General features: G+C 26.9%; 1 protein-coding gene across 1 annotated transcript in view; it reads right to left on the bottom strand.

The window, feature by feature from the left end:
- The window catches only part of LOC111040007, a 112,329-nt gene that overhangs the window by 8,267 nt on the left and 83,788 nt on the right, over nucleotides 1–20,274 (bottom strand). The window contains exon 3 of the mRNA XM_022323693.1: nucleotides 13,843–14,219. Within this exon, the coding sequence (XP_022179385.1) occupies nucleotides 13,843–14,189 (347 nt within the window). The 5' untranslated portion in view covers nucleotides 14,190–14,219. The remainder of the gene's footprint in view (nucleotides 1–13,842; nucleotides 14,220–20,274) is intronic.

Genomic DNA, 20,274 nt, shown 5'->3' with positions numbered 1-20,274 from the left:
TTGCTCATGCTCAGTGATGACTTCGGGCACGAACAGCTATGCTTCAAGATTTTAAACCATAGCTCTATCCAGTGTATATGATCTAATGATATAGATGATAAACATATATATATATATATTATCAATGGATATCACCGGCATATCACTGATTTTTGGTGTAAGATAAGCTAATAAAATAGTTCTATAAATGAAAAATCATGGAAAAGAATATGTACGTATTATTATATATACATATATATTTACATTGGCGATCTATGGGTAGAAGAATTCTCGTATTAGAGTCTACACACAATACTCTTTCCGTGTATTCTGCAGTTTTGTTATTACAACACTCACTCGTTAATTGTTTACTGAGTAACTTCAATATTATCTTGTACATCATATTCTATAATATTTTGTTATGTTTTTTCATAATGAACACAAGGACTTGTCCAGTGAATACCTATATAATAAATAACCTAATAAAATAACTTTCACGAGTTTGACGAATTTCGAAAAATTCTGACTATTGTCGCTCATAAACAATTATTGTCGATTTACGCTCAACGGTGCTGTACAACACCGTTGTGTGGAAAGGTTCTCAGAAACTCATATTTACATTTTAATTTATTTTTAGAACTATAATAAAACTATAAAAAACTATCTTTGTATAATATTAAAAATCATATGAATGTGATAATATAATACTACAACATGGTTTCAAATATTTGAAACGATGCATATACTCGTTAATATAATACATTAATATTATTATTATGGACAATTTACTTTAACATATATTGGTACGTAATATTATATAGTAAGACATTGACGTATATTGTAATATTATTCCAATTCAATTAATTTAAGTTTTATCTTTTAGATATAAATGTATAATGTTGGACGTTGGTTATACCTTTCTTGGTTAAAATATAATTTGACAAATGTAAAGGCTAAACACACAGGTTAAATGGGTGTACGGTTTTTATGATGTATATTATGTAAGGAGTAGTGCCGAGAGTATAATTTCGCCTAGTAAGGGATTGACCTTTTTCTTCCTTCAAAATTATGCTCCAGTGCATTAGGTCCTGTGATGAATAAGTAATATTGAACCTTATTTTATACGCTATTTTTTTCAATGTTTTTTGGTGCTGCTTTAAAATCCATTGGCATCTGTAATACACTGTACAGTCAGCGAGAAGAAAATGAAATTGTCAATTTCGTGTTTAATTATTCATTAATGACAATAATAACTATTAGCTTCGTGGTTAACGTTCTTCCGCACTGTGTGTTGACGATGTGATCACGACTGCAACAAGTGCATAATAACTACAGCTGCTGCTGAACGATGCAGCCGTTAAAAGGTATAGGTATATACATATAAAACTATATAACTGCACGTTGGCTCGTATACTCCTGTAAACAACGCGATTTAAAGCCGTCGGCGTAAATGGTTTTCGCAACGGAGACGACACACTATAATAATATTGCATATTATTATTATTTGCATTATATACATATATTATACATGGCACAATATAACGTGTCCCCGAGAGATGTGGTGAGGTGGCGAGAAGGGGGGGGGGGGCGAATTCCTTCCCGCGAAACTGCGGAACCGTCTCGTCCAAATCCTCGAGAAAACTTTATCGTCCCGAACGAAGTATCCACCGTTTCCACCTCACTCGTTTATGGATGCGTCGTATTGTTCGAAGATGGCTACACATAATATAACGATAATAATATGTTTATTGCGACCGCGGACGACTTTACCCCGCGTAATAGAGATACAGTTAACGTTCGTATACTCTAATAACAATAATAATAATAATAATAATAATAATAATAATAATTGTGTGAGGTTGCTCCGGTGGCTGGTCAGATGCCAAGACTTGAACGCCTTTGTATTGTGTCCATATAAAAAATAATAGTATGTTGCAGTGTTTGACGGAAAAACGATTTACGATGGTCTATTCATTTTTGTAAACACCGTACAGTACGGCAATGTCATGAACCATATTATTAAACCCAAGTTACCGTATATTCCGTCGTAATCACACGCACATCACGGACGTGGAAAGTTTTCGCTGTTAATCGTGTTGTAGCATATTTTATGTAGGTACATATAGACACCATAACGCATTCTACTCGGAAAACGGGGTACATAATTTAATGACGTGTATAGTTACAAAACCCCTTCACATATTATTCAATAACGACTTACATAAAACAATTCAACATCTCAGGTTTATTGATGGTATACAAAATGACACATTTAACATATACGAGGTAACATGCATACATTTATTATAAAAAGCTTATACGATTTCCATAATTACATGGTAATAAGCGTTTGCTCAAAATATTTGATTGAAGTTTCATTTTACTATACTATCTAAAAATTGAGAGACATATAAAGATGTTTTTGAGATAAGATAAGTTTGAAATTAAATATTTCATAAAGTATGTGTACAACCGTAATATTCTCCATTCTAACAAAATTATTAAGATATGGGTACCTATGGTAAAATAATTTTAATACATAAGTCATTTTTATCAAAATTAATACAAAATTCAACATCAAATTTCATATGACAGAAGCGAGAAGGAAAGACCAAATGCAGACTGGAGCCACTACAAGAGATCGGCATCCCACTATCAGTACCTACCTATTAGGTATTATTTATGTCAAGGTGAATTAAAATTTTAAATACACCTTGGTTCATATTTTATATATTCCATATCACTGGACTAAAACTAAATTTTTTTTATCGAAATGGATACAAGATTTGTGAGGTGCTGCATCATTTCATTTCCACATATTATAGGTAAATCTGTTACATATACACAAATCTATAGCTAACACGATACACGAGATTGTATGAATAAAAATATAATCTACAAGTACAAAAATACTGTTGTTTTTTATGATATACATAAAAATACAACTGTAATTGTATATAATTAAAATTACCTTTTATTATTATGCTGGTTTTATGAATAGTATAAAAATTATTTTACTGTCCATGAATATTTTTAGGTTTTCTTTTTTTATTATAGCTATCAATTTTTACTATATCGTCTATATTGTAATGATGTCATAACTTTTTCAAAATTTTCAACAGTACCGACGATAATAATAGTAGTAGTAACTGATAATAATATTTTATAGGAATCATCATGAGACATTTTACCGTTGTTCGTATAATCATGTAGGTATTGTCTTGAATACTGACTCCAAATAATAGAAGCGTGTATTAATCACTGGAAACGTAAATCACAATAATAATAATAATAATACGATCAGAACCTATGTCAACATTGTATAGCACCGGTTATTTCTTGAGGTTAATGGTGATATAATTACGTTCAAACAATAATATAATAGCAGCGGGTGTATTTATAATAGGCGTGGAGAAGTGAAGAGGGCCCTCATGAATATGCAAATAAGATCGAAACAAAACGGATGTTATTTCAGCAACGAGATCTAGTGCTTATTTACACTGCGTTTCTCGGCATCTGCAGCTAAACGTCTTCAGTATGGAAATCCAATGAACATATCATCATATTATTATCATTAAGACCAGGTGTTTCATCTCGAAAAGTTTGATTTAAAATAGATGAGGAGAACAATAAATCGAAGGCGTAAGTGACTGAGAGACAGCTTAGAAGAAAAATAATAATATTACTATACATAATATAGAAATGGTGTCAATCATTGTGGGTGAGTATAAAGGTATAACTCATCGTCAGATTATTAACAAGAATTTGACAGCGGTGTCCGGCAAATAGGTGACGAACCTACAACTCGATTGGTGTGTAATTACTAATTTGCAGGTCCCTAGTGAATAATATACGATTATTACATTATTTCAAAATATAATTGCTCCTATAATAACATGAGTTGTATCGATCAATCAAACCAGACAAACTCATCGAAATTACATGTAGTTACCTACTACGACCTACCCGTACCTATAATAATTTATACATATTTAAACAAAAAGCTGCAAGTGTTTTCGACTCTCCGATGAGCATAAAGTATACAAAAAAGGCGATTCGTAATCAACCGGCTATTTTTGTGTCTGTAATATTAACCACTATGGAATGCCCCATTCCAAATTGCCCCAATCGAAGTGAACATTAATAATTAGATTGTGCATCGATATGTTTTTTTTTTTGTTCTTAGATATTTCTGATTACTATGAATTAATTGTTGTCTACAAGTGCTCCAATAGTTTAAATAGTTTGAACCACGAAATCTATCTTTAGATGGATATCCAATCCACTTACATATTTAAAGTATCACAACTAAATCCAATAAACTTAAGTTACAAACCATAGTATTATAATAGGTGATCAGTGCATCAACAATTTATCACAACGTTTACAAACCATTATTCTGATAAAACACATTTGTCTGATTAATTATTTTCAAATGTCAATTAAATGACCACCTTCAATTTCAATAACTTACCAAGAAAATATTTTATGCAACAACATTTAATAAAACGTAAATTATTAGGACCGAAATTGACTTAACATCAAAATGTCTACTGTGCTTTGATTTTGTAATATGTATGACAGTATAATAATTTCAGCTTAAATTTGGTTCGTTTGCTAATACTATAAGTAATAACTTATAATGAGTATTATAGAATTATATCGTTTTTATTTTGCTATTCACTCGTTTTTGTTTAATACAATATTTATCAATTATTATTTTTTGTAATGCGATATTGTAGTATTATGCACAGTGTACATATTATTATACGGCAATTCTAAGTGTAAACAAGTAATAACAATAAAACTCTGATTTCACTGATAAATATGTATACTAACTACAGGTATACTAACTAGTAGTAGTATAAGTACTTGACCTATATATTTTCTATAATTGTGCAGTTTTTTTAACGGTAACAATAGAGGTTACTGCATTCACTGCAGGTGTGTTTTTTAAAAAAAATACCCTGGCAAGGTTTACATAATAAAACTTTTTTTTATGTATACATATAGGGTGATTTTTTTATCTTTTTTTTACGCTTAAATCATAGTATTATAAATTTATTAAATGGTATTTTTTTATTATATACCCGCTAAAAACCGACGGACTCCGCATAACGTGACCATGTTTTAACTTAAATTTTAAATATCTCTCTCCCCCCTCTCTCTCTAGAGAAGGACCTATATACGGTATAACTTTTAGTATTAGGTATTTACGTACAATAAAATAAAGTAAAATCAATGCTATCCCAAAAAGAAACTCCTGAAAAATATAATTGATAAAATTGTCACGTAATAATCTTAAGTCCTCAAATTCCATTTTTTCTAGACTTAAAGTAGGTATTATTATTATTTTTATTATTTATTATATTATTTAAAAAATCAATACTTGAATGATTGAATAACTTTACATCATAAAAATGATTTGAGCGAACTTAAAATATCACCCTGTAACGTTTAATACACCAGAAACGTATTTTATAGAGGTACGGAATTTATTTATTTATTTATTTATTTATTTAAAGGAGTTTGTATGATTGTAAATATTGTATTCATTTTTTTGAACGCATACAGTATTTTTTTTTTTATTTACAAACGCGATTTATTATAATGCATATGTATAATAGTAGGAAAATCTGAAGGAAACGAAAGCAGTATAATATTGGTTTCCACAATGATGTGCACTTATTATTATTATTTTTTTTTTATTTTTTTGACAAGAAAACTTTTGAGCATTATTAATAATAATAATATTCTACGATTTCACATTGAACTTAATACTCTTTGGAGTGGAAATTGTATGTTGCAGGATGTGCTATTCATCTAAACAGATTGTAAATAGATTGTAAACGCATATTAATTAGGAACTAAACACAGTTAATATGTACAATTAAAAATAGATTATAATATGAGACACCATTTCAGTGGAAAAATTGAAAATTTTATTGATGTCTATATAACTAAATATTTTTTAATTAAAATGGGTGAAATATTATTTACCTGCAACTTATCAATTTCAATAAACTTGAAATTTATTTTTTATTAAACAATTTACTTTGCTAAATAATATACATTTGTCAATTATGTAATATTATAATATTGTACATAGTCCTTAAAATATAAGAGTAAAAAGGAGTGTAATAATACAATTTGTTTGCAAACCCAAAACATAAAATGTATTTATTTTATTCAAAGGAATCCAGAACTACGTAACAATTATTTATGTAACATTATTCATATTCATTTTTATTATATTGTGACAATATAATAAATGCAATCATTAATTAATGTTTATGTTTATATATTTTTGGGTTAAGATGATTTTTTTTGACTGCAGTGAACACTCATAGATATTTAGTATTATTTCTCGGTACATGCGATATGCAAATTTAAAACTATATTAGGTCATCCTTACTACTCATAAGTACCGTGTTTCACGTTTTGCCTTTTGTAACTTAACTATTTAATTCAAAACTAAAATATATACTTATAATTTAAAAAAAGAATATTGTTTCAATATTAGATATAATTTAATATGCATATAGGTTGTTGTTCAAAACTTAAAAGTTGATATCAGTACAAAAAAAAACACAATATAAAATAACTAATTACTTCATGTATTTATTTTTAATTTAATACTTTTCAAAATATCGAATGTTTAGTTCACAACAAAATTTATCGCGTTTGAAGTTTTGAACCTCAATTTAAATTTAACGAATTTATTATACAATCGTATAAAGAAGTATGTACTACAATAAATGTATGTTATTTTAATATTATCCGGTTTAAAAATATGTTGAAATAAATTGTCTATGTATTCTTTTGCCTTATTGAAATATAAATAACTGCAGTGTATATACCGATAATTGATACAATGAAATATGTGATCAAATTATAAAAAAATATTTATGCCCCTAATAGTATTTCAAAAAACTCGACTTTAACAATGAACGTGCTAATTTAAAAAAAAAGAAATCATAAAACTTGAGCTTTTGTAATGTTTAATCGTTTAATGTAAAGCTCAATTAATTATTTTTTGAAAAATAAAAACTGTAACAATTTTCACAAATTGAGTATTAAGCTAAAGTATTCAAACATTAATAGACCGGTGCTGGAAATACTCTTTTAGTGTTCATATTTTTGCTCAAAATTCTAAATTGAAGAGCAATTTCTTTAAATATTGAAAAATGTATGATTTCTTTATTACTAGACGAATGCTAACCTCTGACTGAGCATTAAAATCACAATTGAAAATCATAAGTGCAGTTAGTACTTCAAATTCACGATACTACGAAGAAATATAGAATTTATTGGTCGAGAACCGCAACGATGTTAAGTGTTACTGGATGAGTGTTCGATGTCTTAAATTTTAAAGAACTGAAACTTTTAATAGTTTGCTAAAAGATTTAGGAGGAAATTATTGCACAATGGTTAAAAGTTCTTTGAGCTAGTGATTTCCGTCAAACTTTTCCGGTAATTCGGAGAGGAACACCAGCACCACATTGCCGGAAATAATCATATTTATTGAAAGCTGTCAAATAAATATAATTAAAATATGTATGTATAGGAATTTATTTATCTCAAGGACTTTTTATGGAAGACATTTCAAAACATTTGTCTATAGTGAATCTCTTTTACATTATGTTATACTCTTATTAGCATAATTTGTGCTTGGCATACAAAAAAAAGATACCCTTCACTATGAAATAATTAATTTAAAAACTGAAGTCGTTGACAACGCTGAGTAGGTACTTAGAATAATATTTTTATTAAATAAACAACAGCATTAGAAACAATGGCCACAAAAACAGCAATGGAAAAATAACAGAAATGTAAAACATACTATAATAAAAATAATGTACATGTCATACTATATGAATACGTTATTTAGAAAATCTAAAAGTCTGTAATAACAATTTTTAAATAATTAAAATATGATTTATGAAGTATCTTATCTTAAATTTTTGAAACGTAGGTAATTGCTTCATATATCAAACTGTTACTATAAACATCAGAAGGAAATAAATAATAATAATATCAAAGCTTAATTTAAAAATGTATTATTTAAGCATAATTGTTTCATAAAATAAAAGCATAGAGTATTATGTTGTCAATATTGATTCATGTCTATGTAACATATCACGTGGTATAATTTTTTTTTTAATAAGACAAATAAATACACTGTCGAAATTTAACTATAGTTGAATCAAAGTATAATTTTTTTTTTAAATCATTTTTCTGTACTCGTGTTTTTTTCCAATTGATTTAAAAGTAAATAAGTGTTCGTATATCCAATATTATACAGAACTAACGAGTCTTAATTAAATATAGACATATTTCAAATACTTACACATGTTTGCAGGAGAAAAGAATAGTATAGTGGAAAGATTGCGTAATAATGTAGGTAACATAAATGTGCAAGTGCAAATAATGCCCAAGTACCATTTTGAATATTATCAAGTTCATTTGTTCTCTAGACACTCATTTTACAAATAATTCTGAATGAATCAGTATTAAAATGCTTAAGTACTTTTTCTGCCGAGGAAATTAAACCGCAGGAAGTAATATTAGAATTTTCAATACAGAAATGTGTATTTCTATTGTTAATATCGATTTCATATTTCTGTGTGCATATTAAACCTTCTGATACTGTAGGTACCATACTATTCTTATTATTTTTTTTCCAACCACACAAATTTAGTTTTTATTAAAAATAACTACACCATTGTATTTTAATTTTAAGTATAAATTTAATTTGTAATAGCCGATTAAAATCAGATATCAAGAGTTATATACTGAACCTCGGGTAATTGCAATTTCTTTATGTACACATTTTTTTTCCAAGGTATACAAGAAATTACTGATTTTCTATTGAATAGTTCACTTTTTTTTCTTTTAATCACAGGCAAAGTATTTTTTGGGATTCTAATCTTTTTATAAATATAAACGTACAATGTAGTACTAAAATCAATTTTAAAACAAAATATCCAAGTTGAGCTGTTGAGCTAAAAAAACAAATTTCATTTTGTATTCATAATAATATGTTTTTAAGAAAGTCATTAAATTGTTACTGTTTAATTCATTAGTAGCATTTAGACTATGACTTTTGAATTCAACTTCATAATTAGGTAGTTTAATATGAAATGTTTGAAAAAATAATTTGCATATATTATGTCTGTGTTATTTGGTTATATCGCTCTATAATAGTATATAGTCTATAATATTTAAAAATTTATTAAAAGTCAATATTTTTGTACATTCGATTACCAAAGGTATGTACAACATACTCATGAAAGTTAATACTGGTCAGGTCAAAATTCATAAAAATGAACTACCTACCCTTTTATAAATTATTCATGATGCTGTTCTAGAAATGTTTTGGGCGTCTCTGATTTCAACAGTGTAAATCCCTAGGATATTTCTTGATGAATATAAGGTCAAATGTCTTGTCTGTTTCAGTATTTCACATATTTTTTTTACTCCCATCGTTCATAGTTAACACCAGCAATAGCTGAAAATTGACATACTTAAGAGTTGGTACACACTCATGATAGGTACTTGATTGGACGTGTTTAGATTTCGTAATGGAATTAAGAACACAATTTAAAATCAAAAAATCAATATCGATCATAAAAATTATAAAAAAAACTGAGAAAGTTTGTCTGTTATATAGTAGGCTTGAAGTGTACCGTACCTCATAATTGAGTATGACACTTAAATAACATTTAAATATCACGAAATTGCACATACAAAGCCAAAATATTTTGAAAATGTTATGTTAGTTGGTTTTTTCTAATGGTGAGAATTTAAAATCAGTGGTTTTTTGTTTTTGATTTACTCAAAAAAAAAGAACATTATAATATTATGCATCATATATATTTTGTCGAAACTGGGTTTGTGTAAATATTCCTGTTTTTCAGTAATTGTATTTTGTTTTAAAAAAAAATATTTTGATTATTTTGAATAGCACTAGAAATTAATTACTATTAATTACCACCCATGTCACCAACTAGATATAATTTTCAACCATAAAATCAATACAAATTTAAAGATGAAGAAGAATTACGTTTACTCTACTAAAAATTTAAAATAGCTTTGTTCAGGTTTCTAGCTGTAACTCATATTTTATTTTACAATAAATCTTAAAATGCCTATTAAATAATAATTCATGCTTAAAATATGGCTTAATTAGATATTACATCCGAGTTATATTAATTGCTGTATAGAAAATACAAGTCTTAGAATTTTTGTAACAGGTATGTTTATTGAAATTTCAAAACATAAACAATTAACTTGTATACCGATCACTTTTATTTCATTTAACGCATTCAATTTCATGAAATAATATTGATAATTTTTTTTTTTATATAAAATATGATTTAATGTAGTGGTGTTACAAGTTGTAACGTCACATTACATTATCATGTCATCGAGTTATTCAAATTTTCTGTACTTACTCAAGGTTTGTTCTTTTTCCATTTTTCAAATAATATGCATTTATCAAAATCTTTATAATAATGAATTTGATACCTACTCGTAGATGTTCCAGTGAGTTATAATGAAGATTAAGTATTGTGTAACAAGAACGAAGAGAACTTGAGTTATGTTTATTATTAAAGTCTCAGTTATGTTGCACATGATATTTTGAACAAAATATAATTTGTCATTTTCATTTTAATTGTGTTATTATTATGGATATTGGGAGCATTAAATCAAATAACAGTAATTAATAATGCAAATTAAACACCCATGATGTGCTTGGCACTATATCGTATTTTAGTTGGTGTACATTTTAAAGTTTTTATTTTTACATTTAATTGCAGTTCTACATATAAACCTGCAGTAATTACTAAACTTGACTTTTACTAAATGGTTGACTGGATTTTTAAATACACAAAAGGTTAAGAGGCGAATGGGAAAAATGTTAAAAATTTAAAACGACTTTGTCAACATTGAAAATTACAGAAGGCAAAGTATTGACGCCTTGCTTTATAAATGGTTATGTTGTAGAGAAAGTAATGTTTTACCCATGCATTTTATTTTTATTTTAAAACACGAGTTCGCATTTCATTTATAACAAAAGCTCTTTACAATTTTTAACATTTATTTATTATATTCTACGTATTTGTACTCACTTCATGAAACTACAAATAAGCCATTGCCTAAGCACTCTAAAAAACTTTTATCAAACCATTATAGAAAATAATAATTAAATATCTAGTATTTAAGTATCATTCGTGTTTTGGTTATGATACACACAATTAAATACGTTTACCCTAAAACATACCTACTGATATAAATTGTTGTAAACTACATCATGAATATATAAAACTAAATGAAAAATAATTTGCTTACTATAATTGGTTAACGCATGAGTTATACGAAATAAAATATACTGTGTATATTATACTAAATAGAAATTTACATAATTTATTTCAATAAATTAACAGGTAGCTGGTTAAATAAATAAATACACATACATTTATGATGTATACATTTGACAAAATTAGTTATTTTAATAATTAAATTACAAAGACAATTTAACTAAACTACATTACAAAAATAATAAATAAGAAAAATAAGAGAAACAAATAATGTATACTAAAGTTAATAATATAATGAAATACCCTTTAAATGTCTAGAACGAAAGGATACATTCTTCAGGTTAGAGTTGGCTTATTACATTCGGGAAAAATTCTTGGATAACAATATATTCTAAGAAGGTTGACAAAGCTAATAAATCTAGCTTTTTAATGAAATCTTGTGAACATATGCACCTCTAAGCATTTGAATATTGCTTATAAATAAATAATAATTAATGCTTATTAAAGACCAAATAAAACCAATTTATTACGATCAATTTTATAATATGTTTTGAAAAAAAAATTAAGCAAAATAAACAAAAGTCTAATTAGGTACTATCATGTATAGTGGATTAAAAATCAGATGTCAAACAATTGTATATGTAATTTGATAGGATGAACACGAGTTAAGTATCCACACCGTAAACTCTCAACTATCTCTAACTCGACGTCTCAACCTGACATTAAATGCATCGATATGTATTAAAAATAATATTCAATATATTATTTTGTTGGAGCTTGTAAACGTCTAACTCTTGTCACATATTGTAATAGCATTTAGAAAACATTTGATCAAACTAAAGGTATTAACGAAAATGGAATTCCTCCAAACAAAATGTCATACATTATGATAAACATCTATGCCATTAATACAATACCACGTATAAACTGATAATACAAACACATCCGACAGGTTAACTGACTTGTGTATGATAAGTCACATATGAAAAGGTGGAATTCCACTACCTTACACAAGTTGTGAAGTGATCAAAACAGATATGATGATTTTGGAAACGATGATGTTTCCTAGTATTTTGAACGGTGACTGATGCCTGTATAATGTATAGACATTATAATTTATCTACAACACCCAAAGTATGAGGTATCTATATCACAGACCATAATTTAGTGTTTTTAAATATTATTGCTTCTCATAGTAGGTACCTGCTTAAATAAATGGAGGCAAACACTAATGCGTGGTATATCGATTAAACCATAAAAACATAATTCACAGTACACACACTCAATAATTATTATACTATTTACAGAAATCTATATTATCGCCGTTCAAATATTGGCCAGGTTTAATGTACACAAAGCACAGTCGGACTGTCCCGCGCGGAAATATCGGTTCAGAGTAAAATCTTCAACAGTTATTAATAAAAAGCACGATCCATACAGCTGCACAATTTCTAAGAGTTAACCACGTGTGATAAATGGAGTGGGTACTCGTTGTCTTCTCAAAATTAACACATATTTCATATCACCGTTGGCACATCACGATTCACTCAGAAGGTGTCAGATAATTGCAATTATAATTTCCGTGGCTATATACAATCGGCAAGCAGGTCTAGGATCTAATGTATATTAATGTATCATTCACTCAATAATTGTCTATTTCAGTTGTGTACACTTTATTAGATCATTAATATTATAAAATCTTAGAGTTGTTTCGTTACAATTATTTTATTCAAATGAACCAAAATATAGTAAGATATCGAAACATTGATAACCATCAAATAATAAAATAAAAACTGACATAATAATATTTATGTTGCAAAAACATTCAAATGCCCAATAAAAGTGAAAACAAAAAATAAAACTTAACTATGAAAACACTTTTTAATTAAGCCCCTAGCATTAAAAATTCATTAAAACGGTACACTGCGTTCATCTTTGTATGCGTGTCATAATATGTTCCATGCGAAAAACGTATACTATACACACAAACAATAATGGTGAACGAAATACATAATTCAGTAGAGAAGTCGGCTAACAAGACTCAATGAAATTCAATTTCTATTCATTTCCTTAGTTAATCAATAACCTTAATTTATTGTTAAACATATTTCTGTACCTATACTAAGTATTATTATTAAGGTTATTTTGGGCACACATATAAAAACTGAGTTCGATAATTAAATTGGAAGGTATTGTAAAATAAACATTTAATTTAAAAATAAAATAGATGAGAGAAGTTAGTTATCTATACTTATTTCTTATGTTCTCAACTCGTAAATAAAAATATATAAAAAAATTTAGAAGTTAAAATTAACATCGTATATTATGTAAAATAATAAAATACTGTCAATTATTTAAACGATGATATTAATCTTCAAGAACAACTCGAGGTAGTATATATTTTTTTAATGGGAATATTGTTGAAGTGATATTATATCATAATATTGTATGTTTAAAATTGAGTAGTACATTATAATAATATTATTATATTTTCATTCTTGGTATTTGTACTCGGTATTTTATATTTTTGACCACTTACCCCGATGATGCGGTTTGGTCGATTTCGGGCCACGAGTTTCTACGCCTGCAGAAAGCCATCGGATTCCTGGGCTGAGATATTTGTCTGAACGACCCGGTCCTCCTGGGCCCCGATGACCTGGCACAGCTACCACCATTACCCTGAGGTGTTACGATTCGAGGTATACCGCTTACGCTGCCTGTGCTCGCTGAGCGACTGGACGTGGCCGTAGGCGCAGCCACCACAGCCGCAGCCGCCTCGTCTACATCTGGTCCCGATTCTTTGGACAGCGAAAATCGCTTTGGACTCAAGTTCAGGTTTGCCACACTACTGGTGACTATTTGATGAAGGGACGAAAAGAAGCTCATTTTGTATGTTTTTGGACGTATCACTTCATTCTGGAAAAAAAAAATCAATTTTGTTATTCATTCAAAAATCATTATTTGTTTTTATATGTTTTGCACTCTGCACGTAATATATAGATCTACAAATAATAGCAAATCTAGTTTTAGAAATTTACAATACAAATTGCTGTAACACAACTTAAGTTGCATACACATTCGTATGATGTATACAAAAAATCAGAAAAGGGAGACAATTTAATTAAGAGATTTGAATATAGAATTAAATTAATAATCGGGATATTAATTTATATTTTAATTGAGTTGTGACGTGAATATAAAGTTGTATCTACTTCTAATTATATGTATATTGTAAATCAATGTTTTTCGGAACTATATCATTACTTAAAGTTAAGTATTTTAGCAATAAGATTATATTAGAAATAAATATTATATTTGTCCAGTACAATATAAATTTAATAGATCATGTACTGCATAATTTATTTGTTTTTTAAGCGAAAATTAATCACAACATTTTATTAGATTTCAAACATGAATACTTGAATTATCATATATTTTAAATTATTTTAGTTGTTATCTCAAAAGTGGGTTAATAGATTTTTCCAAAATCATTTTTTTCTGTGATTTGAAATTAAATAAATAGGGTAAACTAAAGTCAAAATTAATTTTAAATGAGAGTAAGTTTTTTTTTGGAGTACTTCATTTTTATTTTTATTTTAGATGAGATTTAATATTTTTCTTGTTTTGAGATAATTGTGTAATTGTATTGTTCATTCGTTCCACATAAGAGAAAAAAATAACTCAACTTAAATCACAGTTTTTGTTTAAAAGGTTTATGTATTTTATCATATATTTAAGATATTTTATATTATAAAAGAGAAGAAAAAACATTGTGTGTAATACATATTATGTGGCATACATTGGAATTGATTTCAGATATTTTAGCATTACTTATCTAAATCGATTTTCCTACATGGTTTTTCGAATAAAAAATAAATTCCAATGAGTTATCAATTTGATTTTTGTAAAATAAAAATGCGAAACTCAACGGCCTTGGTTAAGGTCATCTTATAATATTTCTGCTATGTAGAAATAATGCAATTGACAACATTTAACCATATATATACCTACGAATTGTTAACAGTCTCTAGTCAGTTTAAATGGGATAAAATATTGAAATAGCTTTTTAAATCTAGGACCTATTTAGGATATGACTTGAGTGGCAATCTCTAAATCAATTTGGGTATTCCAAAAACAAAAGTATCTGAATACCAGTCTGATATTTAACTATTAACTAATACCATTAACATTATATATTATGAATAAAACTAAAATATAATAACATACAATGATAAAAGATTAAACTATATATTGTCTAAAAACACATAAATTGTTATGTACAATTAATATTTTATGCATATGATAATAAACGCTGTTTACAAAACAATTACATTTATTTTTTATATTATATTCTTAATTATAAAATTTCTTTTAAATTGTCCATAAACAAAATGTATTAGAACATCCAATAATAAAAACTGAACAATTCTGTTTTTGAATCAAATCTGGTTCATACATTAAACAGAAAAGGTTTCATATACCCAGTAGGTAGATTCTATAAGTACAAAAAAAAAAAATACAAAAATCTGTTTAAAAAAATGAAATAGTTAAATTAAAACCATTTTTTGAATGCGATGATTTATTATTAGTTTCAAATGCAATATCGAAATGTGTTCAAATGTAACACACTCTCAATAATCTTCTTGCATCAGCATTTAAAAAAATAAAGAATAAATAATGTCAAAATAAAACATATTTATTTTTAAAACCTTAGTATATTTTTTATTATTATTTTTTTTTTTTTGTAACATACAATGCCATGACGATGCTAATAAAAAAATTGCAAACTAAAATGTTATTCAAATACATTTAGAAGTTGATAGGAATAACTGTACTTACGCATATGTTTAAATATGTATAAGCCCACAACAACAATGCAAAATATAATAAAATATTGAGTACAATATTTGTTTATATTTTATTACTTATATCCAATCATCAAAATATATTCTTTGGTTTAAAATATAGGTATTACCTCTTATTTAAGTAATAGGTAAATTATATTTTTTATTTTGTAGACCGCAAAGCAATATATTAACCGATTCAATCTATACATAAATTGTTGTCCTCTATGAGAAATTAATAATCTGTAATAATTTACTAATCGCATGGTACCTACAAACAACTTACGCATTTACCAGTTGAATGTGAACTTATATTTTAAACATTTATTCAGAGCACCATACCAATAATATAACTTTTCTGTTCAAAAATATTTTATTGATGAACACTTTACTTTATTTTTTCTTTGATATATATTATATAGTGTATATAAAATATTTATAAACATTTTTTTCTCGTCGATTCAATTACAGAATAAATATGGTAGTAGAAATTACTATTGAAATCAATAAAAATGCATAAAACATTTTTACCAAGTTTTTAAACTTGTACTACAACATAGTTGTTTCGGTTGATTCATTTTAGTCAAACTATGGTCGTGGTGAATCACCCATATACAATTATAACTGTGTTTGAAAATTAAATCATGTTCTTCGTAATTTTTAAACAATTTATGTTGTGTAAAGTTTATGCCCAATCTCTATAACTAATTCAATTTAGAAACAATGAAATACGGTTATAATACCAAAAATGAAACTTTACATTTACAATTCCATGGTTATGATTTGCATTGATGTAATATAACTATTAATATTTTATCATAAAAAAAATTTGACATAATTCTATACAACTATAGGTATACTTGCATAATGTATAATGTATAAATATATTTAAAAATTATGTCCATTATGACGATTTTTATAACAGAACTATTTTGTTTGGGGATGTTTTACTATAATAAATACAAAGTGCATATTATCAAAAAGAGATATAAAAAAATACCCAAACGCCGTACCTGAGTAATGTTATGTAGTAATATTATGTAGAGTATTCACAGATGCGATCTCACATATTATATTATGATAGGTAACGAAACACTGGACAAGGTTTTATAACACGGACCAGGTGTGGAGTAAATTTCTTGTTTTGTAGCCCGAGATAGTGATGTATTGTTTTTGTTTTTTTTTTTAATATATGTATATTTGAATTTTATGATACATTTTCTTATCCTAAAAGTTACGATTCCAAGCAGAGATTTAAAGGAATGTTTAAACATTTTAAATTACTGATAGAAATAAATAATGATTAATGCGTTTGAATATTTATAATATGCAGTTGTGACTATAAAATGAGTAACCTCGTTTTGAGGTGTCAAGGTTCCTACTTAATATTACGAATTATATTTTGTGATATTTGTGGTAGCCACTTGTTTGTATTTACACTAAAGCATGAAATGTATAACACTAAAAAAAACTAATATTGTTGTAAATGTGTAGGTACATAATTAATATTTAGTTTGTTCATCAAACTTCATTGATGTAATCATAATTATAAAAACGACATTATCAAACATTTTCTTTAGCATTATCTGATGAAGGTAAATATATTACACAAAATAAAGAAAACGGAAAATATTAAATCACATTACTAGGAGACTAATTAAAAGCTCTCGTACTCTTTAAGCTGTTTCACTTAAGAATGTTGAATTAAGTCATGATAAAAATAATTATAAATTGTGAGTATTCTAGTTAAAACAGTTTTTTTTTTAATTTTGAAACGTAAATACTACTAAATAAATACAAAAAAAAAACTAAAAAATTATCGATAAATCCTTATAAGTAGTAGAGCAATAAGATAAAAGAAAACTTTGTTTATCTATGAACATTAATATAACTCTGTAAAAATCAATAATTATGATGTTTGAATTATTAAGGTTTTTCCAATGGTGGTAGGTGATGATACATAGAATCAAATGAATAATATTATATTTCACCGTCTAAACGTATATCCAAGCAGGTAGATGTCAAATTCGAAAGTCTCAACATTAAAAAACCATTCGAACATAATAATATATATATTATTTAATTCGTAAAAACAAAAGGTATTTATTCAATTATTGATTTGGTATAATATTGTTTTGTGTTAATTGGGCATGGGTACAATTTCGTATTGGTTTCCTGGATAATTGATTACCAAACAATACTTTTATGGTTTCTTACTTCTTATAGGTAGTTGTTTTTTTCTACTATACATATTTCATAAAGAATAATATGAAAATTTGTAACTGTAAAACGTATCAGTTATGACCAATTATTTGTTGTAAGCAATAAATCATTCTCCTTGAATAAAATTATGTAATAACAATTTAAATGTTCTCCAGTGGTTGATAACGAAGTTTTAGCAAAATTAAAATCTCTATAAGATAAGCGGCTCACACTGGTTGATAAATTATACTGTAGTTGAATATCTCAAGCGTTTATTGATCGACAAAACTGAAGAAAACCAACAATGTTGTCTGTATCATACACACCAAACGAGTTGTTTAATTATTCAAATATTAAAATAAGTACCTAAAAATGTGACATTTATAATAAAACAATTTAGGGGAAAGTTTGTTTTTCTGAAGTTAAATTGAATACATTTATATTATAATATATAGAACACCGAGTATCTTAATGCTCAGAAAATATAATTTTAAAGCTTTGTTCACTGAAGGAGTAGCTAACCATGCACGTGGAAAAGTTATAGGTAGGTACAATGTAACACAAGATAATTCACATGATACGAAAACTTTTATACAACAATTGGCAACGTTTGGATGTAATTCTAGAACATTACGAGAAAGAATTCGTAGCATATATTATTATTTGCACAAGAATATCAAACCAATCAGCTAAACAAAGAATAAAAGACAAAGTTTTGAAAAAATATACAGACCATTATCTAAGGCCATCAAAATTTAATAAAGTGTAAAACTCGTAATTTTATCACATTATCGTAATGTTCCAAATGCACAATTTACAGGTTTGAGGTCTCAAATGTAAGTACCAACGTAATATATTTTTGGTTGACTATTGCCTGTTCGTTGATTTTTTTTTCACCCAAACATAAATAATATTAATAGCTAGTGCATACTAATATAAAAATACCTCATTTTTATAATTGTTAATACATTCAATGGAGTATAGAATCCTTTTTGTTATCGAATATAATACAGTTAGGTATGTTACTAAATTTAATTTAATATTTTTATAGTAAAAAAAAATTATTATACCAGTATGAAACTTAACGTGTTAATGTTCGAACTTCCCGAATAATATAATACTACCTGCTAAATCTGTAACTCATGATAACATGTACGACGCCAAACCATACATAGGTTTACGTATCGACATAATATCTCTTATAAAATATTTGCTTGCTTTGTATAATATATTGTTATGTTTAACGTACCTACCTAATGTTATTTCTTGGAAAACGAGCGTCGAAAATTTAATTTCGTAGCATGAAAATCAACCATGGAACACAATAATATTATACACTAATTGCTACATAAAATAATATAATATTATGCTGGTGCTTATCTAACGATATAGTGCTTGTTGTTTTAAGGTGTGTCGATTTCCCGAATTTCTTGAAATTCTACACAATTTGAAAATTTGATTTTATATTTTGATTGTGGCAACTTCATACTATTCTACTATCTAATCTACTATCTAGGCACTACCCGATACCTGTCTGGTATTATTATGTTAACAAAAATGACGTCATGAATAAAACTCTAAGACCAGAATTGTCGAATTTCGATAGCTGAATTTTGTTTTCTTATCTCAAAGAAGAAGGAATTTTACAGTATATATTGAACATTGTTTTGATGGTATAAATATATTTTTTTAAAAGCCTTATATTGCCATTTTCCAAAGACAAATTATAAGCTTTACCTATGGTTTAAATGTTAAAAAATTGAATTAAATTCAAGTTGAAGAATATTTCAATTTATTAATGAAAAAAAAATTATCATATTTGGTTAATTCCAAAGGACAGGATCATTATTCTTGAATTTTTAAGTACAAAATTACATAAGCACTAGGTGCTTTAACAGTCACATTCCTGGTAGAAAGGTAGAAAA

This window comes from Myzus persicae, unplaced genomic scaffold (genome assembly GCF_001856785.1).
Source record: "Myzus persicae strain clone G006 unplaced genomic scaffold, MPER_G0061.0, whole genome shotgun sequence".
NCBI classification, from domain to species: Eukaryota; Metazoa; Arthropoda; class Insecta; order Hemiptera; family Aphididae; genus Myzus; species Myzus persicae.
This window is presented reverse-complemented; position numbering and strand designations above follow the sequence as displayed.